General features: G+C 38.3%; 1 protein-coding gene across 11 annotated transcripts in view; it reads right to left on the bottom strand.

The window, feature by feature from the left end:
- The window catches only part of KALRN (kalirin RhoGEF kinase), a 934437-nt gene that overhangs the window by 588633 nt on the left and 321658 nt on the right, over positions 1-24146 (bottom strand). For all 11 annotated transcript variants that reach the window (XM_074301431.1, XM_074301444.1, XM_074301430.1 and 8 more), the window contains exons 4-5: positions 18545-18737; positions 10387-10899 (exon numbers count right to left, since the gene is read on the bottom strand). In XM_074301431.1, coding sequence (XP_074157532.1) covers positions 10387-10899; positions 18545-18737 — 706 coding nt within the window. The remainder of the gene's footprint in view (positions 1-10386; positions 10900-18544; positions 18738-24146) is intronic.

Here is a 24146-nt window from a genome sequence, read left to right as displayed (position 1 = left end):
AAATTTGAACCCACATCTTCCTAATTCCAGCCCCAGAGCTCTCCTACCCCCATCACAACGTGACAAATACTGGTTTTATAAAATTAAGGAAAGAAAATGAACAAATATTTGCTAAGACCTTCTACATGTTGAGCGCTGTGCTATGTGCTTTATGAATACTATCTGGAAAATGTATCTTATACTCATATTGGATTATTTCTTTTCTTTATTTTCTTTCCTGAACTGTTCTAGAAGGACAAAGGGGAAACCTGGAACATCAGGCATTAAATCATTAAGATCTTGAAAGGAAAGGAAGAATGAATGGCCTTCTGGAGAACAGAACAGCAGTCTCCTCCCCACAGGCACACCCATAATCAGACTTTACTGGAAGGAAAGAAAGATGACTCCACAGTTTCACATATGTTATTGGGAAAGGAGAATAACTATAGGGTCTAGGGACCATATATTTGAGTCTCATCTTGTTCTAGGTCTGGTGGGTAGGATTTGAGGTGCCATTTCTGGCACCAGTGAGGCAGAAGGTAACAGTGCAGAATTTAAAAACCCCACTTCTAAGTCTGAGTCATAGCTAGCCCACCCATTGTGCTGAAATGGAAGCTGACCTGATGATGACTCTCAAGATTTGCCAAGGATGGGCCAGACACTCAAGCTGGAGACTGCACCTGCTCAGTCTCCCATCAGAAGACTGGAAAGCTGCTGGAATGGCTGTTGCTCCCACCCATAAGTCATCGAACATTTCCTTGTTTAGACAAAAATTTGTATACTGAGCCCTCACCCTGAATGATCAGTCCTCTCTCCCACTTTCAAGAACACCAAAAAAGTCAACTCTGAGACTTATACAGATATTTTGGCTCATTCTTCAAACAACTCAGAAGAAACCTTTTTATTCTTTTTCTTCTCTATCCCCAATTTTCTTATAGATTTCAGGTCAAGATCTGAGAATTTCTTTACCAGCAACTATAAAAATTGCCAAAGTAGTCATGCTTCTCCTTTCTTCTCATTCTTTGCTTTTGGAGGGAGAGTAAAAGACACAGGAAAAAAAAAGAAAATAGATAAGGAAAAGAGGAAGAGGGATGAGGAAGAGGAGAAAAGGGGAAGAGGGAGAAAGAAAAAGAAGGAAGGAGAGTAGGAGGAGAAGAAAATGGAGGAAAGGAAGAAGGTGGATGTAGAAAAAGAAGAGAAGATGAAAATGAAGGAGGGAAAAGACAGGAAGGAGGGGAAAAAAGGAAGGAAGGAAGGAAAGAAGGAAGGAAGGAAAAAAGGAAGGATAGATAGAAGGAAGGAAGGAAGGAAGGTAGGAAGGAAAGAAGGAAGAGAGGGAGGAAAGTAGGGAAGAATAGAGAGGAAAGGAAAAAGGGAGGGAAGGAGGAAGAGAGGGTGGGAGGGAAAGAGAAAGGAAAAGAGGGAAGGAAGAAAGAAGACAGGGAGTGAGTGAAAGAGGAAGGAAGAAAGGAAGGAGAGAGGAAGAGAGTGAGGGAAGCAGGAAGAAAGAAAGAAAGAAAAGAGGGAATGATGGAAAAGGGAGCGAGAGAGCAGGAAGAAAGTAAGAGGAAAAAAGAGAAAAAGAAGGAATACAAAAGCAATCAGATAAGGAATAATTATATAAGAGGAAACTAAAGGCTGGGCCTGCCACCAGAAGGTAACAGGGTATGTTCCAGAAGATCTATAGCATAACTTGCATTGTGTGTGCCCCCTGAGCCCCTGAAGATGTACTTAGATAATTCTTGGAGAGTTCCCTTCATGTTGCTAATTGTTCAGAAACTGGACTGTCTTTGTAGATAGAAGTCATCATAGTAGACTAGACTGTTAAAGAGGCAAGGATGCTGTTTTATCTAACTTCCTTCCCCTTTAGCATCTTAGTATAATAGCACAGCTAAATGGTGCAGTAGATAGAGAATCTGACCTGAAGTCAGGAAGACTCAGCTTCCTAGCTGTATGGCCCTGGGTAAGTCAAGTAACCCTATTTGCCTCAGTTTCCTTATCTGTAAAATGAGCTAAAAAGGAAGTAGCAAATTATTCCAATATCTCTGCCAAGAAAACCTTAAATAGGGTCACAAAGAGTTGACTGAAATGACAAACAGCAAATATATACATAATCCATAAGTGAGTGACCCTGGGGAATGTAGGGCATGAATTGATGAATTTCAACATTGAAATATTTCAGGGTAGTTTGGGAGTTAGTTATAGCAAGCTTGAGGAAGAGAATTCTACCTAGACTGAGCCTTTAGAGTCTCAGTGGACTTTCTCCATGAGAAACCTGCTTAGCTGGAAAGGGCTGCTCCCCAAGATGACTTCTCTCTCACCCAAAAACCATCACTGAAATTACTGTTTTATGTAAGTAATGCTGGGATCTTCAAAGACTATGACAGTGGAATAAGATGTCATGCAGGTTTGATCAAAGTACAAGAGCAAGCCCAATGACTGACTATAAGTCTTCCCCTCAGGGCCAGCAGAACTAAGTTCAGAATGGATCATTCTTAGTGCTGCTGTAATGATGCAACTATATACGCAAAGATTTTTTATTTCATTGTTTTTACCAGATCTATGATTTCATCAGAAGAGGAAACTATTAGGTGATATAGTAGATCAAGTTCTGGACTCAGAGTCAGGAAGACTTTAGTAGAAATACTCATTAACTGTATGACCCTGAGAAAATCACTTAGTCTCTCTGTGCCACTTTCCCTAATTGTAAAATGAGGGATTGGGCTCCATAGATTCTAAGGTTCTTTAAGCTGTAAAATCATGATCTCCGTGAACAACTTTCCTACCTACACAAGACATCATCTGTTCTGCAATTTACAATTTTGGAATATTGCCTGAAAACACAAAGGTGTTGAGACACACAGCCAGATTTTGTCATGGATAAGAATTGAATCTAGGTCTTCCTAACTTTAAAATAAACTCTCTGTCCATTATGCCATGCTGCCTCTTATTTTACAGATGAGAAAACTGAGTTTCTGAGGGCAACTTGTCAATCTCACACAAGGAGATATGAAAGAACAAAGGAAATGAGTATTTAGTAAGTTATCTACTATATTTTAGACACTATGCTTAACTCTGCAAAATATCTTATTTGGTCCTTACAACAACGTTGGGAGGTAGATGCTTTTATTATCTCTATTTTGCAGTGGGAGAAACTGAGGCAGGCAGAGGTTAAATGATCTTCACAGAATCACAGAGCTAGTGTCACCTCCCTGATGTCAGGAGCCTCTTCAAGAACAAGGGCAAACAACAGCCTTATACCTAGATTCATGGAGTAGCTAAATGGAAAAGTGGATAGAATGCTGGCCTTGGAGTCTGGAAGATCAGAGGTCAAATCCAGATTTAGATATTTATTAGCTATGTGACCCTGGGCAAATCAATTTACCCTGTATGTCTCAAGTTCCTCATCTCTAAAATGAACTGGAGAAGGAAATGGCAAATGTTCCAGTTTTTTGCCAAGAAAACCCCAAATAGGGTCACAAAGAGTTAGATATGATTGAAAGGACTGAATAACAATAAAATTTAGGGACATGGATTCAGAATTAGAGTGAACATTAGGTCATTTAGTCTAATCCTTTTATTTTTTTTAATTTTTTCTCATTTTTTATTTTAATTTTATTTTTCTCCATGCTATTTATTTATTTGTTTGTTTGTTTATTTATTTTGATTTTATAATTATAAATTTGTTTTTGACAGTATATATGCATGAGTAATTTTTTAAATAACATTATCCCTTGTATTCATTTTTCCAAATTATCCCCTCCCTCCCCTTGATGATGGATAATCTCATACATTTTACGTGTGTTACAGTATAACCTAGATACAATATATGTGTGTAAATCCAATTTTCTTGTTGCACGTTAAATATTAGATTCCGAAGGTATAAGTAACCTGGGTAGAAAGACAGTAGTGCTAACAGTTTACATTCAATTCCCAGTGTTCCTTCTCTGGGTGTAGTTCTAATCCTTTTATTTTATAGATGAGGAAATAGTGGACCTAATAAGTTAAACAAGCTACCCAAGATTCTTCAAGTAGTAAGTGACAGCAAGAGGCTTTGAACTCAGGGCCTCTGGATCCAAATCCAGCCCTCTCTTCACCCTACTTCAGTAGGACTACATCAGAGTCTGCTGAACTAAACTGAACTTAAACCCACTGTTTCATTTCCTTTAGGACTTTTGCCCAATTTCTTCAAGATCCTTGGCCTTTTGTTTGTATTTCTTCCCCCAGAAACCACACCTTTCTACTCAAACCCCATTTATGTTCTTCAAAGACTCAAAAACAAACCCAGGAAAATGAGATTGAGCACCATACTGCCCAGTCAGGGAAGGGGCACTGCTCAGGACACTGGCAACAAGCCCTGATTCAGAGACAGACCTATTACTGTGGGAGTGAGGAAAGGAAGTGAGATCAGCAAGACAGGACCCTCTCTAGAATGCACCCCACATTTATGCTGAAAACTTGGTCTGTAGGCATTATAATAACACAGCCTGAGGTAAACTTACATCCTTCAAGCACCCCAAACATCAAACCAGAACTTGAATTATAGCATTTTGGAGCTAGGGGAGAGGAGGTCAGCTGGTCCAATCCCTTTGCTTTACAAATGAGGAAACTGAGGCCTGGTTATAGGGACACATAAGGAAAGAGAGCCCTAGATCAAAAGAACCTATAGGAAAATAATTTTATAGGGAAAGAAAGCCCTGGATCAAAAGGACCCATCGGGAAACCACTTCTTAAGGAAAGAGAATAAAAGATCAAAAGGACCTCTAGGAAAAATCACTTTATAAGGAAAGAGAATCCTATACCAAAAGAACCTATAGGGAAACCACTTCATAAGAAAAGAGCATCATAGATCAAGTACTATATACAAGATTATAAGATCATAGATTTAGACTTAGAAATGATCCTGAAGCTGAGTCCTAGAGATGTGTAGTCCATTGTCCAATGTTACACAGCTAGTAGCTAGAGAGTGGAGCCACAATTTCAACTTAGGTTCTTGGATTCTTACTCCATTGTTCTATCCACCATATTAAGCTGTCTTGGGTCAATGGGTTCTATCATCTTCCCTAATCTCCCAAAATGGCTCTGTGAATAATCATTTGTCTCTGAAAAGTGACAAATAGAGAAACACCAGAACTAGAGTCAAAGACTTGGTAGCACAGTACTTGACACTTAGTAGTTAATATATAAATGTAAGTTATTGTTATTATTGTTGTCATTATTATTACAATTATCTCAGCTCTAACTTACCTATATAATTTTGGCCAAGTCACTTAAATTATCTGAGTCTCCATTTACCCAATTGTAAATTGGGGATCTGAATAGACAATCCCAAAAGTCCCTTCCAGCTCCAAAAATTCCAATGATTTTCATTTTTTAAAGGGGGAAGGAGAATTGAAAATTGAATAAATGTTCTCTCTGCTCTGTACCTTAGTAAGCAGAGGATGAGGGAAAATCTTGATCTAGTCTAGTTTGCTACAAAACTGTGGGAGAGAAAGAGAGAAGGGAGAGTTTGAAAATGTCCCCATATTGAAAATTTCTCAGAGAGCTAAGATTTTTGACAATGTTGGGGGGGAGGGGTTGAGTCAACTCCATTCTATGGAGAAGATCAGAATGGATCTCAGTAATTCTAGGGATAATGAGAATGTCATAAAAGAAACTACTTTAAATGTATTTATACTTTTAGATTGATAAGTGGAGTAGATAGATGAAATTATCTTCTGTATAGGGGCATGGATCATTTGGGAAAAATAGACTTAGAAGGGACTCATATAAAGGACAGACTATAACATTTTCAAGTTACTATGTGTTTTTGTGTTGCTAGGATATTAAGAAAAGTATTGTGTGTAAATTATAGGTTACCCATGGTTAGCAGCTCCCAGCTAGAAAGATGATGGGAAGTTGGGGAGAGAGGAGGAATAATAGGGAAAACTCTTCTTTAAGAATAAAGTAAAAAAAATCATTTTCAAATTGGAGTGAAGTTAGTACAATGGCATTTTAGACTTCTATTACTGAGATGCCATACATAGCTATTCTATCTTATTTTCTGCCTTGATTAGAAAAAAGGTGTGTTTTTACAAAATGTACATGAAGAAAGGAAGTAAAGGAACACAGTTGGGATGGTATACTAAGGCTGGACTCCTGAAGCTTCACATGTACCTGTGGGTGAGACTTACATAATAATCAGTGTTGGGGATATCAGACAACTAGATGATGTTGTAAAGTGCTGGACACAAGTCAGAAAGCCTTGGCTTTGATTATATGACCCTGAAGACATATCCCAGATCAATTTCTCAACTATAAAATGGGGAATAATAAGAGCACCTATTATGTTGTTATGAGGATCAGATGAGATAATATATGGAAAGTGTTCTGTAAACTTTAAACCACCATATATATGCTGTCATTTATTAATGTTAGTAGGACAATATGTAAATGTCAAAGTCAGGTTGTCTTTTGTGACATTTGTGGTGCAACAAGTTTTGATGAATATGAAAGTAAACTATCAGTCCTCTAAAACTGGAAGTGTTCCAATCCAGAGGTCCTTAACGTTTGATGTGAAATGACTCCTTCTATGGACTGCTTCTGAGGATAATGTTTTTAAATTAAAGAAATGATAAATTCATCACTTTGCAGGTTAGCAAAAAGAAAGATAGCTTTTCCCATCCAAGTTCATGGACCTCTTGAAATCTAGCAGACTTTAGACTAAGCAGCTTGATCTAGTCCAATAGCCCTTTTAATAAATAAGTAAATTGAGGCCCTGAAGTTGGTAAAATAAGTTGGTCATGATACTTCCTTTTTTTTCTTAATAAATGTCATATGCAAATTAAAAAAAGAAACTGAGGTCCACAAAGATTAAGATCTTCACCCAATCTCACATAAGTAATAAGCATTACTAGGAGCATTTGAAATCAGGTTGTCTGGCTCCAGAGTCAGTGTTCTTTCTACTATACCATACTCCTATGATAGCTTTTAAAGCAATCACTTTGGTGTTATGATACTTCTTCAACTACGTTTGCTCTGTATGGCACTGAGTCTCAAAGAGAGGCAGGCAAAAGATTATCTGGAATGTCTATATTTCCCACAGGTGTCCCTAAGTTTGTGGTACTGCCCCTCACTCTTCAGCCTGGACGCAGAGGACATCATAAGAAGGGATCTGGGAGACAAGGTCCCAGGGTACCCCAGGAATTTGACTCTAAGCCATATATCTGCTCTTTGAAAACTGAGATCCCTCCCCAGTCCCTAAAGGAGGAATTCCCAGTAGGAGGCACCAGAATGTGATGAAGAAGAACTCAAGAAATGGAATGTCAGAAAAGGAAAAAACCTTGCCCTTTTCTTTCTAATTAGGAAGGAAAAAAAATACTCATAGAAAGAAACCCCTTTCATTAATGAAAGCAAAGCTACCTCCAGCTGCTGAAAGCCATCCAAGGAAGTGATGCTTTTAATCCAGCTGACCTGATATATTAGAAGCATATATATACATTTAACAATAAGCTAAGAATTCAGGATAATTTTTTAAAAGTCTATTTAAAGCTTGAGTACAATGTTTAAATGTGAGGAAGTTTATATCAGCAATAAGAGTATAAAAATTTCTTGAGGCAAGAAATTATTTTATAATGTTTTATTTTGATAGCAATGATTGTCTGTGTGTGTGTGTGTGTGTGTGTGTGTGTGTGTGTGTGTGTACGCGCGCGTGTGTGTTCTTCAACAGACAACTGATCAGGAAGTCTAACTTTGACCAGATAAATCTAGATTTCCCATGTTTAGTTAGTTGTCAGTCAAGAGAGATAATTTTTATTATGTTCTTTTGTTGTATTTTTAATTCTGTAAATTTTAAGAAAATTTTTTCAAGAGAATATGTAAATACTGAAGCTACTAAAGAGCATACTTCAAGGACTATTAGAGCTATTGCAAAGCTTGTAGGTGTGGGGAAGTCAAGCATTTCAAAGATCATTCAAGCTGAAAGCGAGACAAGATTAGTTTCTCCAAGCACAAGGGAAATCTAGTTGAAAATGAAAAACTGGAAAGAACTCATGAACTTTTACTGTGTAATAACCTAATTAAACCTCAGGAAAAAAAACCCAAAGACCTTCAGAGGGATCTGACAGCTGGACAGCACTATTGATTCCTCTACAAGGCAGAGTGGGCATCCTGTTGTTACAACAACAGTGAGATCAAATTTTTTTAATTGCTAACTGTTGCTATGAAGAAAAATGTTCTTTGTGGGCAATAGAATACAAAGATTTGAGGATTGGAAAAGGATAATTTTTACCAATGAAACTTACATTTTCTTTGAAGGCTATACCAAATCCATTGTTAAAAGTCTATAAGCATAGACAAACTGCGTTGCTTCTCATTAGATTATTTTTAAAAATCCATACAAAAGTAGTTTTGAGGGTTTTTTAATCTTCCAACCAACATATAAATCTTAGCCCATTGAAGGAATGATAAACTCTGATAAATATATTGATATACTGGAAAGCAGGATTATTCTGGAATTCTAGAAATTCACAAATGGAGATATAATACTGCAACTAACAACAGCTTTGAACCATCACAAAAGGTTGAAAAATTTACCCAAGAAATGGAGATAAACGTCATCAATTTTTTAAAAAACTAGTTGATACCTGTGGGATATAGTTTCTAGGCTTGGAAAAATATATTTTCATCAAAAGTAGATATAATATTCAATAATGACTGGTTTCATGATGAAAAATTAAAGAATATGCATTAAATCTTGCAAAGAAAATGTTAAATCATGTAAAACAAGTGATTTTAGCAAAAGGGGAAAGTATTTCATATTGAAAGTTTTTTCTTTAGTGGAAAAAGTTGAAAGGCTTATTGTAAATCTTAGTAATTCACTCACTTCTCTATAATTAGTGAAAAAGTACCTATGCATTTTGATTTTTTCAAGCTTATTTTTTATTATAGCTTTTTATTTACAAAATATATGCATAGGTAATTTAATTTTACAGCATGACAATTGCAAAACCTTTTGTTCCAACTTTTGCCTTCTTTTCCCACCATCCCTTCCCCCAGATGGCAGATTGACCAATACATGTTAAATATGTTAAAGTATAAGTGAAATGCAATATATGTTCAAACAGTTATTTTCAAGCTTATTTTTTAAAAGAATTGCATGCTATTTAATATTTGTTTTAATTTTGATTTTTTAAAAAGTAATGAGGAAAAGACTGTGATATAGATCTACTGCCATCTGGAAGCAGTATATAAAAATTTAGGAAAAGTCTGTAAGGGGGTGAAGTTAAGGGCAAAATTCCCTTTTAAAGGCTGAATCTATAGACCAAAAAGTAATAAGGTTACATCAAAAGGACAGCACAAGAGATGATGAAAGAAAAGAATGAGTCATCGTTTGTCCATGTTGCTACATAACAGTCTCCCAAATACCAATTTTCAAGCTACTATGGACCGAAAGCAAATTTTAACCAGTTTATACTTTTGTTAACATAAAGTCTTTAATTCTTAAAAACTTATAAGCTCAAAAATCATATCTTCCTCTCTGCATCCTTCTCATCTATTCCTCCTCTTTCCTGGCTCCTAGTTTCCATTCCTATTGGAAGACGATTTTAAAATATTTAACAATCTATAGCAATAGTTATCAAACTTTTTAATATGAAGACCTCTTTCTACTATTAAAAATTCTTTGAGGACCTTCCAAAGACTTTTGTTTATCTGGATTAAATCTAGCAATATTTAATGTATTAGAAATTACAGCATTTTAGTGTTCTTATGATAATAATGCTGACCTCACAGATCACTTGAAAGAATCTCAGAATCAATCTCCCCTTTTCTTTCTGTGTCAATCTCTGTCTCTGTCTGTCTGTCTGCCTGTCTCTTTCAAATACGCACACACCCTTAATGATAATTTGAGTATCACTGATGTGTACAGTATAATTTGGGTTGAGAAATACTGCTCTTGAATTCTTCGCAGGGATAGACATCTGAATTCTAGCCTTGCCTTCATCATGATTTTGTTGTGGGTCAGTAATAATAAATAATAATAATAATAGAATTTTATTTATATTACTTTATTTGATCCACAAAATCCGCTGAAGTAGAGAGGCTAAATGAACTTTCATAGAGTAACAAACTACTAAATATCTGAAGCAGGATTCAAACTCAAGTCTTGCTGCCCACCAAGGTGCTCTAGCCCCTCTAGATTTTAATTTTCTCATCTGCAAAGTGGAAAGAATCATTATTACATCGCAGGATATAATGAGCAGAGATGTCATATTGGCTTCATTTATATAAAAGCATCTTAAAGCACCATAGAAATGCAAAAGAGTCATGGCTGCCAAGTCCAGTCACAAGAAATCAAAGCTAGCCTCCTTAGAAACAAAGTTATCATGCGTCCCCTGCCATAACTCCTTCCTCCCATCTCCTTCTTACCTTCTCAGCATCTTGCTCAAAGAGCCGTAGCTGGAAGCACTGGTCCAATTTGAGTTTGCGTACATGCCACATCTGGTGCAGGTGTTGCCTGGTAGAGTGCAATTTGTCCAAGAGGCTGGTGATCTTGGGGACAAGGCTCTGGAAGTCGGCACTGCCTGGGATGCAGTTACGTCCAGAGAAGCCATCACTGCAGCGAATGCACTGAAGCAGCCGCTGCCCTTCCCTGTCCAACTCTTCCACAGGGGCCTTCAGCACCTTCTTCTTGAGCTGTGTATGCTCATCAATGAGCCGCCGAGAGCCTTCCACATCCACAGGGAACTCTTTGCGGGCCAGCATCTCTTGAAGGTCCTCAAGACGGGAGAGCAGATGAACAGCACTATTGAAGAACTCCTCCAAGGAGACCCGGAGGTCTATCCACTCGTCGTGGTTGTAGTCCAGGGAGCCTTCAAATTCCTCTGTCAGCTGGGAAGGGTCCACCAGCTTAGCCAGACCTTCCACCGACACCATGCTTGTCTAGAGATGTGGGGAGAGAGAGAGCAGAATGATATAGACAGATAGATGCAAGAGCCAAGAGGAGTAGAGGCAAGGCAAAGTCAACCGCACTAACGATTCCCATTTAGATAGCACTTTACAAAGTGCTATATGTCCATCATCTTACTTGAGCACTTCTTGCAAATTAGGATTCTCTGTGTACATGTGTGTGACTACATATATATGTGCTGTGCATATATGTACATGTGTATGGTGTGTACTGTGTGCATGTATTGTGTGTGGGTATGGATGCATGTGTGGAATGGATGTGAATGTGAATGTGGATATGTGTGTTTATATGTATGTGTATGTATATGTGGTAAGGATTGCGTACTTGTGTGTGGAAGTGGATGTATGATATGGATGTGGATGTGTACACATGTGTATAATGCATGCGCATGTATGTGTGTATGTGTGACTGGTATCTATGTATATATGCACTTCCTTTTCTTTGAATCCCCGGACAGTTCCTGACAAAGAGTAAGAACTGTATGTTTGTTGATTGTTCCTCACAGAAATCTCATAAAGTGGGAGTTCATACAATACTCATTTCACAGATAAGAAAACTGAGAACCCAAAAGTTAATTGCTTGGGGTCACATAACTAATAAGTGTCTGGAATGGGATTACAGCCAGGTCCCCCAGGACTCCAAGTCAGTGATTTATAATTGCCCCTAAAATGGGATATATATAAAAACAAAAAAGAAAAAAGGGGGGCTAATAGGCTCTAAATTTATATTTATCTCTTGACTAGAAAGGAAGATATCACTGGGGGATTATGAGGACTCACTGATCCCTAAATCTAAATGCAGCCATTATTCCTTGGGTCATTCAATCAATGAGCATTTTATTAAATGCTAAATATGTACCAGACTCTATGCTGAGGACTGGGGATACAAAGAGAAAAAAATAAAAAGAAAACATCTCTGCCTTTAAGGAGCCTAAGTTTTAATGGAGAAGACTATTTAAATAACCAAATGGGAGAGGAAACATACAGAATGAAAGGTGATCTGAAAAGTCACTTCAGAGAGGTCAGCAGACATGTGCTGAAGCTCCTGATCTAACTATTTAACAAGCTTGAATATAGTCCTTCCTCCACCCTTCTCCCTTTCCCATATGGGTCAAAATAGTGAGACTTTTAATAAGAGTAGAAATGTGGGTAAGCTTAGTTGAAGGGCAGGGTAAAAGGAAAGCTTTGGAGCTAATCAGAAGTAAATTCAAATCCTGACTCTGCATTGGATACCTCATGTGACCCTGGACAAATTACTTCACTGATTAGTGCCTCAATTCTCTCAACTATAAAATGAGAAGGCTATTTAGTCATATCTAATTCCTTGTGACCCCATATTTGGGGTCCTTCTCCAGTTCGTTTTTCAGATGAGGAAACTAAGGCAAGCTGGGTTAGGTGACTTGCCCAGGATCACACAGCTAGTCAGTGTATGAGGCTGGATTTGAACTCAGGAAGATGAGTCTTACTGACCCCAGGCCTGGTACGCTACCCACTGTACCACTTAACTGTCTCTGAGGGTTGGATCAGATAACCTCAAATATTCCCTCCAACTTGAAATCTGGTTATTCTTAAATTCCAGATTTAATAACTCCATTTATTATTTTTTAAATAATTTTTATTATATATATATTTTTATAATATTATCCCTTGTATTCATTTTTCCAAATTATCCCCCCCCTCCACTCCCTCCCCCCAATGACAGGCAATCCCATACATTTTACATGTGTTACAATATAACCTAGATACAATACATGTGTGTAAATACCATTTTCTTGTTGCACAATAAGCATTAGATTCCAAAGGTATAAGTAACCTGGGTAGATAGACAGTAGTGCTAACAATTTACATTCACTTCCCAGTGTTCCTTCTCTGGGTGTAGCTATCTCTATCCATCATTGATCAACTGGAGGTGTAACTCCATTTATTATGAACACATAATAAAGTAAAGTGGATTCAAGCTACTTGAATACTACTTGAACTGAATAATTCCAGAAATCAAATCATCCATCCCTTTGCCTCAGAGCAGTGCACCCCTTCTCCAGATCTCTCCTAATCAATGAGATCCCCATCCCAAGAACAAATCTCCATTGGTCTCTATTGCCTTTTTCTGTTTCTCTTCTATTTGCAAGAGGCAAAGTGATGCTATGATTAGAATCAGAGAAACCGGAGCCTGGAATCCAAAGAGGCCTATTTTTCTTAGAGAATCTATCTGTAGGTCTCAGGTTCTCTAACTGGAGAGTGGAGATCATCCTCTCCTCATGACAACCAGAAATCCTGAGACAGAAAGTCCTAAACAGCCCTGTAAAGCCATACATGCTAAGCAAGAGGCTGCACTTCCACTCCTTTCCTTCTTTAATGAAGCTCCAGGCTGCTCCTCCTCCAGGAAAAGAAAGGAAGACATAGTTACTAAACATAATCCTGAAGACTACATCAGTAGCTTGAATCTTTAACATTGTAGCTTCCTTCCTCCTATTTGCAACATCATAGAGATTGGATGGACCAACTAGATGGCACAATGGATGGAGCTCTCCATCTAAAATCAGGAAAACCTGAGTTTAGATCTCATCTCAGATATTTACTAGTTTAGCTAGTCCTTACAAGCTTAGCTAGGCAAGTTCCTTAACTCTGTCTCAGTTTCCTCATCTGTAAAATGAATTGGAATGAGAAATGGCAAACCATTCATTATTTTTGCCAAGAAAATCCCAAATAGGGTCATGAAAAGATATACATGTGGCTTACCAGAGCTCACCAGAGAGTCAGAAGTGATTTCTGCCTCCCCAGAACACCAAGACCTTTTGTTCATTGTTCTCCTAGGCAGTTATCATTTTCCGGTTTGTATTATGCTCCTTGTATACTTGTATCATTTATTTCCCTATGAGATAATAGCCAAGATCACACACATTGTGATTAAAGACTTTCTTGATCCCAAATCATTTTGTTCCCTTCACTAATTATTTTGTATTTATTTTCTATTTACTCTGTATATACTTATGTCCCTTCTGATTGATTATAAACTTTTTAAGAGTTTGGAATTATTTCAGTCTTTGTGTATCTTTAGCAGTATCACAGGACCTGGCACTTAGTAGGCACTTTTAAAAAAATTAATTGAGATGAGTAACATTATCCTAATCTATAAGACAGGGATGTTAATCATATGTATAGTAGGGCTTGGGTGTTTTTTGACCATATCTGGGATTTCACTAGATTAAGGAAGATCTAGGCAAGAAAATTCCATTAGAATGTTAGCTCTTTGAGATCAGGAATATTATTTTCTCTTTACTTTCTGACTGACAAATGTAGATGGATAACAGTTCTGAAACTTACAGTCTTACTGAGTTGCCTGGTTCACTGAGAAATTAAGTGACTCATTCAGAGTCACACAGCCAGTGTATGTCAGAGAGAAGAATTTCACCCAAATCTTACTAACTTTGAGGCTGGCTCTCTATCTATTATGCCAGATTTCCTTCTATAATCCTTAATGTTAATATTATATGTGAAAGTATATGGTACTCAGGAACACATTATACAATGATGATCAACTGTGCAAGACTTAGCTTCTCTGATCAAGACAATAATCGGAGACAATTTCAAAGGACCCGTGATGAAAAATGCTATCAATCTCCAGAGAGGGAATTGATAAATTCTAAATGCATATTTTCCCACTTTCTCTGTTTTTCTTGTTTCTTTTTTCCTAGTCTTTTTTTTTCCTATGTGTGCTTTCTTTTGCAACATGGCTACTATGAAAATACGTATAATTTGACTTCATTTATATAATCAGTATCATATGGCTTACCTTCTCAAAGGGTAAGGGAGGGGTAGGAGAGAGGGAGATCATTTAGAACTCAACTTTTTTTTTTTTTTTTTTTTTTTTTTTTTTTTTTTGCTGAGGCAATTGGGGTTAAGTGAGTTAAGTGACTTGCCCAGGGTCACACAGCTAAAAAGTGTTAAGTGTCTGAGGCCACATTTGGACTTAGGTCGTCCTAACTTCAGGGCTGGTGCTCTATACACTGCACCATCTAGTTGTCCCAGAATTCATTTTTTTAAAAATGAATGTTAAAATGTTTAAAAATATAATTGGGAAATATTAATGAAATGTTAGGATTACTAGGTGAGAACTCAGGTTGTCTGGACAATTACAAGGTGAGAACTCAGGTTGACTTGACAGTTCTCTGGCTCAGACCTGTAAAGGGAGTTTACACCTTAGGAATCCTAGAAGGAGCAAGCTCATTGGTTGAAGTGGTTCTTCCCAGAAGCCCTTGCATTATCCCACGCCCATTCTCTGGGAGGATAAAAAGAGGCAACATTGAGCTTGGAAAGCAGTCTGGACTGGGGAAGAACAAGGGCTGGAGGACAGCACTCCAGGAAGAGAAGTCTCTGCCTACATCAGGCTTGACGCGCGGCTCTCTGCAGGAAGGGAAGTCACATCTCTGGACAAGAGTTAACAGCAACTGCCTGGAGACAACGGTTCTCTACAGGAAGAAGAATCTGTCTGAGAGATTTGAGTAGATACAGCAGATCTCTTCCCAGAGAGCGATCCGGCAGTGTCTGGAGACGACAGCTCGCTACAATTGGCGTCCAGACGTGGGGCAAGGATTTTTGCTTATCCTGACAAGAGGAGCTAGACCAGACCTTCGCAATGAAATACAAATATTTTTAGGTATATGAGTCTTTAAGGTATGCAAAGTGCTTTATATCAAGTCTTGTTTAACTTCCTTTAAAAGAAATTCAAAGGAGATAGGGAACACAAAGTATCATTGCAAACTTTTAAAATCTTACATAATTATTGACTGTATTTTATATTCAGTAGGAGCAGCACAAAAGTTTATGACAGTTACTGTGCCACAGCTTAACTCACATCACACCTTTTAAAGACTAAATTTGTATCAATTGACATCTCCACAGTAAACACATCTACTAAAGACTTCTCTAGTACCTCCCTGGGGCATGGACATAATTTTGGCTTCCTGAAGACTATGATGGTAGAATACAAATCCTAGGTTCTATCAAACTCAAAAAGTTCCAGAGAAATGGACTGTGTCTCTGTTACGATGAGCACCAACATAGGGAATCAGAAGGAAGAATATTCAAAAGGTTGGCTATCAGATGATGAAATATTCTGTTAGTTCAAGGTACTAGATTAAGCCAACTGCTAAAGCATAGAAAGCTGCATCAGCAAAAAGGCTGCCCTTGCTAAGGAAAGCATAGATTCTTAACGTATAGAAGTATTAAGTGGCCCTTTGCTTTATATATCCTCAACACTTAAAGATGCTGCTTGTCTTGAATATTTTTAACATTGACTAATTTGTTTTTTTAAGGATTTGCTTCCTCCAAAGGAATGTCAACCTCTTGAGAGCAAGCACTGTTTCAAATTTGTCTTTGTATTCTAAGAAAACCCCTAAAAGAGGTCACAGAGAGTTGTACACAACTGAAATGATTGAACAACAGCAACAACAATGCCCACCACCTGCCACTGGGCTTAAAGGCTTGATGATTGATTGGTTTGTTGGTCGATTGATTTTTTTCCTTGCTGTAAGCATTTCATCTTTTCCTGAGTGGAAGGTTGCCAGATTGTCTTCCTTTAGAGGCTGGGATAGGCTTGCCCTAAGGAAAGTCCAGGTAGTTAAACCTTTTTATTAAGTTTCATGATTTACCAGAAAGGTCATCTCCAGAGTTTTTAGCTCATAAATTCCAGTCTATTGCCATAGATCTTGTTTGTACAAGCTAGAAGGAGGGGGATGGTTAGGAGACAAGTCTGCTTTGGGGCTCCTAAGTTTTACCTAAAGTGATTGATTGGGGGTTAGGGGAAGGGGGCTCAATGATTTCTGCATGAAGTCATATAACCCATTGCTTTAGTTACATCTAGAGAGAACAGCCATCATCATACCCAGAGTCAGCCTCAGCAGCTTAGAGCACAGTTCACATTTTCTTACTGCCCTTGGAGCATGGAAAGCCCAGAATGGGAAGCTGCTGACAGATTAATAGCAGTTTCTCAGAGCTTTTTAAAAAGAAAATACACGTGAAAGCTCCTCTACCCACTGGTAAGAGAGGAAGGTCAAGAGGAGTGTAAGACCCAGAGTTCTGAGGGAGGGGAATGTCCCAAATTTAGAGGTGGAATAAATGCTTAACGAATTGATTTAAGTTGGTGTGGCATCCATTCAAAATACTCAGAGTCAACAGCAAGGCATTCATGAGCCCTCTGAGGATAGTTAATTTTGGACAAAATTTTTTGACTCAAAGTCCTCCAAACACCATCTATAGGATAGACATTACTAGACAGACATTACTGACAAAATTACTGGAAGATCTGGATTCAAATACCACTTCTGACTTAATTAGTTGAGTGAACCTAGGCAAAAAAATTCCTTGACTCAGTTTTTGAGCCTCAGTTTCCTTATTTGAAAAATGGAGAAAATAGGACTTAACCTACAGGCTTATTATGAAAATCTAATGAGGTGACAATAAAAAGTCTTATGCCTGCTTCTTCCCCACTGAGCTAGGGACTCTTTCTACATGGCAATTCATGTAAGAAGGCTACAGGAGGAAAAACTGAGACAACAGACATAATAATGTGAGGGAAAACAACATTGAAAGGCATCAGAATTCAGATCAGTGTGATAATCAATTTTGCATCCAAAGACATCTCCCTCTTCTCTGTAGAGAGGTGCTGGACTTTGGATTTAGAATGTGGTATGCATCATCAGATACAGCCAAGATGTTGATTTGATTTTTGTGACTAGATTTCTTTATTAAAGAGGTAAGGGATATATGGAGAGGGGAAGTGAGATTAGAAAGGCATGGGGATAAAAAGGAAGGAAGGAAGGAAGGAAGGAAGGAAGGAAGGAAGGAAGGAAGGAAGGAAGGAAGGAAGGAAGGAAGGAAGGAAGGAAGGAAGGAAGGAAGGAAGGAAGGAAGGAAGGAAGGAAGGAAGGAAGGAAGGAAGGAAGGAAGGAAGGGAGAGAGGGAGGAAAGTAAGGAGAGAGGGAGGGAGGAAAGTAAGGAGAGAGGGAGGGAGGAAAGGAAGGAGGGAGGGAGAGAGGAAAGGAAGGAGGGAGGAAGGGAAGGAGGGAGGTAGGGAAGGAGGGAGGTAGGGAAGGAGGTAGGGAAGGAAGGAGGTAGGGAAGGAGGGAGGGAGGAAGGGAGGAAGGGAGGAAGGGAAGGAGGAAAGTAGGCAGGGAGGAAGGGAAGGAGGGAAGGAAGGAAGGGAGAGAGGGAGGAAAATAAGGAGAGAGGGAGGGAGGAAAGTAAGGAGAGAGGGAGGGAGGAAAGGAAGGAGGGAGGAAGGGAAGGAGGGAGGTAAGGAAAGAGGGAGGGAAGGAGGGAGGAAGGGAGAAAGGAAGGGAGGAAGAGAGGAAGGGAAGGAGGGAAGTAGGCAAGGAGGGAGGGAAGGAGGGAAGGAGGGAGGGAAGGAGGGAGGAAAGGAAGGAGGGAGGGAGGAAAGTAGGCAGGGAGGGAGGGAAGGAGGGAGGGAAGGAGGGAAGGAGGAAGGAAAGTAGACAGAGAAGGATGGAAGGAGGGAGGGAGGGAAGGAAGGAGGAAAGAGAAAAAGAAGAGATGGGGCTGTGGTGCCATGGAAAGGACAAGAAAAACAGCAAATGCTATGAAAGAAACAATTTCTTACCTCAAAGATGAATTTGGAGCTGCCAAAGTTGGTTTTCTGCTTCTGCCAGAAGTTGTCCGGCTTGATGATAAGGGCCACGTGGATCTCAGCAGGGAAGGCCTCCTGCAGCGTCTTCAGCAGGGGCTTGATGAGGTCCCACTTGGACCCCCTCATGTCGATAATAACAGTGAAGCCACGCTTGCACACGTCCTCGCTGTGGGGAGAAAGGGGGGGGGTCACTCACACCAGCTGGAACAAGGAGAAAAACCCCTCAGGCCCCTACAGGCAGAGCTGTGGTCACCATAGCAGCCCAATCTGGGTTAATGAAAACTTTTCAGTTTCTCCTGCCTTTGGAAAGCCTGTATGGAACAGTGGATAGAGCTTGGGAGTTGGAGTCAGGAAGATCTGAATTCAATACATTCTCAGACACTTACTGGCTCCCTGTAACCCTGGACAAGCCATTTAACTTCCATGTACCTCAGTTCTTTTGCTGCAAGAGAGAGGGTTAGACTAGAAGGTTTCTGAGGTTCCTTCCAGCTCTAAAGTTATGTTCCATCTTCCAAATGCCCCTCTTCTAGGAAGCAATTCAACATTGAAGTCATCTAAAAGACCATACATTCTGCCTTCTCCAAGCATTCAAGACCTTAACTGGCATGGCATTCTTCTACCTTTGCCAGTATGTTTCATTATAAGTGTGCACAATTGTTATTGTTTTTCTCTAATCTGTGTTTCTCTTTCTACTTCTTTGATTTCAACTATTCTTTTTTATAAAGCTTTTTATTTTCAAAATTTATGCATAGATACTCTTTAACATTCACTCTTGTAAAACTTGGTGATCCAATTTTTTTCTCCCCCCCCTGCCCCTCCCCTAGACAGCAAGTAATCCAATATAGGTTAAACATATCTAATTCTTCTATCCATATTTACACATTTATTATGCTGCCCAAGAAAAATCAGATCAAAAAGGAAAAAAAATGAGAAAGCAAAATGCAAGCAAACAAGAAAAAGGTGAAAATACTATATTGTGATCCACATTCAGTCCCTACAACCCTCCCTGTAGGTGCAGATGGTTCTCTCCATCACAAGACCATTGAAACTGGCCTGAATCACCTTGCTGCTGAAAAGAGCCAAATCCAATCAGAATTGATTATTTGTAATCTTTCCACTATTCTGTGAAGAAATCTAAAGCTCTAGCCCAGACTCCTCCCTTAACCTCTGTTTCTTCATTGCTAGCATCTGCTTGACATTTCCATTGGAATATCCTTTAGAATTAACACCTTTCTCATCTTACAAATGAGGACACTGGACTTGATCTATAAGACTTTTCCAATTTGAAATCAGTGATAGGGAGAACTGGAGCTGTCATTTAATTAGGGCAGGGAACTAACTCCCTGAGGAAGAATCTTCTTCTAGTGTAGGTTGCCACTCTCTTTGCAACTTGGATCCTAGGGAGTTGTCTAAAGCATGGAAACAGAGGCTATGAATCTATGCATAATGACTTGATTTCAAAATGTAATATTAATATATTCTATGTTTATTGTATTTTTCTTTATTTTGTTATGGCATGTTGTTTTTCTTTATTTTGTTATTGTATTTTTATTTATTTTCTTATTAAATTTTAATTTGGTTCAAATAGAACTCAAAAGTGTTGGGGACTGCATGCTTCTAATGGGCAGCATATTTAACATTTCTAGCCTGGAATTGTTGTTTGTCCTTTGCTTTGATGGAGTAAACAAATCACAAAATGTACCAGGCACTATGCTAAGCATATAGATATATAAAAAGAAGCAAAAAGATTAAAATTTATTCTACACACTATTGCTACATTAATTTTCCTAAATTAGATGATTTCCTTAATAAAAAAAACTCTTTCATAGTTCCCTGCTGCCTATCAAATGGAGCTAAAATTATTTACACTGACATTCAAGGCTCAGTATAATAATAGATCCCCAAAGTGCCTTACCATCTGTATTTAAGAGGGGAATGTGGAAAAAGTCTGGAAGGATTGACTTTGAACTTTGGTGTTGACATTTACTAGCTGTGTGGTCTTTAAATATGTTGCTTTGGTCCTCATGTCATGTAGGAGACCTAGAAGAATGTACTAGCCCTTGCATTAAAACCTTATAGAGGATTTGTTGGCCAGGATAGACAAAAGTCATACAAGATGAGAAGACATGGATGGTTCTGAATTTTATCGATAGAGGGCTAGTCAAATTAATGAGATCATAGGTCCCCAGAAGCATTGCCCACCACTCCCTTACATATTCTATAGACTAACCTAAATGGATCACATGACATTCTTTGAATTTTCTTGGGTTTCCTACTTCCTCACATTTGCCCATGCTGTTTCTACTACCAAGATTGCCCTTCCTATACATCTATTATTTAGATCTCACCTTCATGCTCCATCTTAAATATCACCTCTTTCATGAAGCCTTCCTGATCTCCCCTAATTTGATGTGATCTCTCCCATTCTTGGAAACAGTGAACGTTTTATGTCTCTCTTAAAGTACTTACCACATTCTATGTATTGAAGTTATTTTGCGTAATTGTATCACCTACCCTGCTAGGCTGAAAGTTCCTTAAGAATAGGGACTGTCTTGCTTACCTTTGTTTTCTTCACACTGCCCTTCTAGAACAATGCCTTCTACAGAGTAAGTGCTCAGAAATATTCCTAAATAGAATTGAATGCTTGCCCTATGAAGAAATCTGTTCTTGTTTAATTTATAATTATCATGTTCACTAGCCTCATTATGTTTAACCTATGATCATTAAATTTGCAATATCTAGCTTCTTTAAAATAAAAGGTTCCCAAAGAAACAAAACTGAACACTATAGTCATGTTGATTAAGTTTACTTCCAAAGAAAAGGTGAAATGATGCAATGTCTTTCAATTTTTTTGCTGAAGTGAGGGACTACTAGGGGCATGGAATATAGCTTATAGCATCATACTTAGTTGGTGTGTTAGTTTTTATACAATCGCTTTTTCTTCTTGTGTTTCATTTTAATTTCTTTTTTTTTCTCTCCTTTCTTTCTTCCCTTTTCTCCGTGAGCAGCCTTAGAGAAAGAGAAATGTTGAGGTCTTTGTTGGGACAATTTTATTTCTGTTCTCACAACTCAGCAGTCTTCTTCTCTAAGTTTAGTTAGCACAGTGACCCTGTTTAACTGATACTATCTCCCCTTCCCTTTTATTCTCTTCTCAGTAAAGCATGAGCTAGAACTTTTGTTTAAGGGATCTTCTCTCAGGCTGATAGACCCTCGCATAGTATCTGTCCAACTCTCTCTAGGACCCCGGGCTCAACACTACCCCTCCCATGCCATCCAGCATGACAAGGGAATGAGGAGCTAATTCCAATTACAAGAAAGCTTGGCTGATACAATTCTGATAGGCAGATCTAAGCTCCATCTGAACGTAGTTCTCAGCCAGGTAAATTCTTTTCTCAATTGTGGTGTATATCATGTATGAGTTCTGGTCCTAGCAAGAGCCATGATCTTTGACTGACAAAGACACCTGTGAACAGCCGAGTCTTCTCAATTTCCATCCATCTCTAAGGATGGGAGCATCCATTACAATGACAAGATCGTAGTTTTCCAACTGGAAGATATTTTAGAATTTATCTAACACCTCCACCCATTTTACAGTTGAAACAACTAAGGCCCCAATGCATAAAGAAATTATATGTGTGTGACTAATTGGAGAAAGCTAAGGTATACTCAATTGCATCATAGATCTTCATAAAAAAAACTAAAAGAATAGGAAACATTGGAATTGTGCTTTTGGCTTTCCTAGAAGAAAAGGCAAAAGTTGAACAGAGGTTGGCAATTCTTAGAACCAAGAAAGAATAAGCCCAGGTGAACTCAAGACATCATTGTTCTATTTTTTCTTTTATTTATTCATTTATTAATTTGGGGTTTACATTTAATTTTAATTTTATTTTTCTCAATTACATATAAACAATTTTAGCATTCTTTTTTGAAATTTTGAGTTCTAAATTTTTTCTCCTGTTTTTCTCCTCTCTTCTTGAGAAGGCAAGCAATTTGAAATAGACAAATATATATAGATATAGTCATGCAAAATTTTTCTATATTAGCCATGTTGCAAAAGAAAATGCAGTCCCCCAAAATTTAAGTATAATAAAGTTTTTTAAAGTGTACTTTGAACCACATTTCATACTCCATCAGTTGCATGTATCCATTATAATGGATGCAAGATGAAGAAAGCAAACTCTAAAACAGCCAGGTCTGTCACTGCCATCTTTGAAGCAACCCAACCAGGGCCACCATTCTGCTGCCTGTTGATCTTCCTCCATCTTCCTGCTGCTGGTCACATGCTTCTGGGAGCTCCTTCTATCCCCCACCTCCATCCCTCCCCTCCAAAAGACTAGGTCAAACTCTCCTTCCTCCTCCTCCTCCCTAATACCTCACTCCTCTTCTATCCTAGACACTGTTCATTATTGTTCTCAACAAATAACAAAGGAACACTAATATGTTTATATGATAAAACTTCTGATTCTTTGTCTAGTTAAAAATAATCTGAAAGAGGGTCAAAACAAAATTGTCACATTTAAGAAAAGACAGAGTGTACTGCTCTGGTACTTAGAAGTTTCTTTCCAACCTCCTTACTTCTTCTTTATTTGTTTGTCCTATTTGATTTTTTGATAATTGAATTAACTTATTTGCAATTATCATTTTTAAATAAAAATTGATCTCTGGTGTGATGTTTGGGGTTATTTAGTTTTAGAGTTACCCATATTTAAAAGTATCATCAAAGGATCCAAACCAGAGACAATGCAAATTGTAGCAGCAAATAAAAATAAAAGCACAATTCAAAAAACATATCCTTGAGGTCAGAAATTGTGATACTCTCCTTCTTTATTCATCGCTTTGTTCCTACCAATTTAGGCCTAATATCTGAGCTGAGATTCAGAAGATCAAGTTTCTAATCTCTACCCTGCTATATCTGAGCTGAGATTCAGAAGATCAAGTTTCTAATCTCTACCCTGCTACTATTCTGCCATGTGACTTCAGACAAAATTTTTTGCTTTCTCTGGACATCAGTGTTCTTACTTTTTAAAATGAGAAGTTTGGATTCAATTTCTAATGTTCTTTCAGCCTATTTCTAGGAGTCTTCCTCTATTTCTCTATGTATAATCCACGAAGTTTGTCTTGATTTACTATTTCTCTGATATGTCAGAAAGTAATCTTCTCCATTCCTGGGACCTGCCTTCAGGAAAAATGGCATTAGTGGCTGAGTGGGAATTGTACATGATGGGAGAAGGGGAAGGAGCCTCTCAGAGGCCACAGTTCCCCTTAATCGCCTCTATAATTCCCCTCACTCCTACCACAGTTAGATGAGGAATTTCTTTTTCTGCTTTGTGTCTCACAACAAATATTTACTGCCACCTGCACCAGCAGGAATTTAACAGACCAAACCCTCTAAATGTGGCAGTCATTAGCAGGCTGCAGCCTGTCAGGTAGCAACTTACTAACTAATAACTCCTGACAACGAAATGTAGAAATCAGGTGCTAATATCCTCTAGCAAGTTCTCACTAGCTCAGGAGATGAGGAATAAGACCCAGAGGCAGATCTAGGTGAATGCTGTTTATCTAATTGGATCCTTGG

Source organism: Sminthopsis crassicaudata, chromosome 3, assembly GCF_048593235.1.
Source record: "Sminthopsis crassicaudata isolate SCR6 chromosome 3, ASM4859323v1, whole genome shotgun sequence".
Taxonomy (NCBI): Eukaryota; Metazoa; Chordata; class Mammalia; order Dasyuromorphia; family Dasyuridae; genus Sminthopsis; species Sminthopsis crassicaudata.
This window is presented reverse-complemented; position numbering and strand designations above follow the sequence as displayed.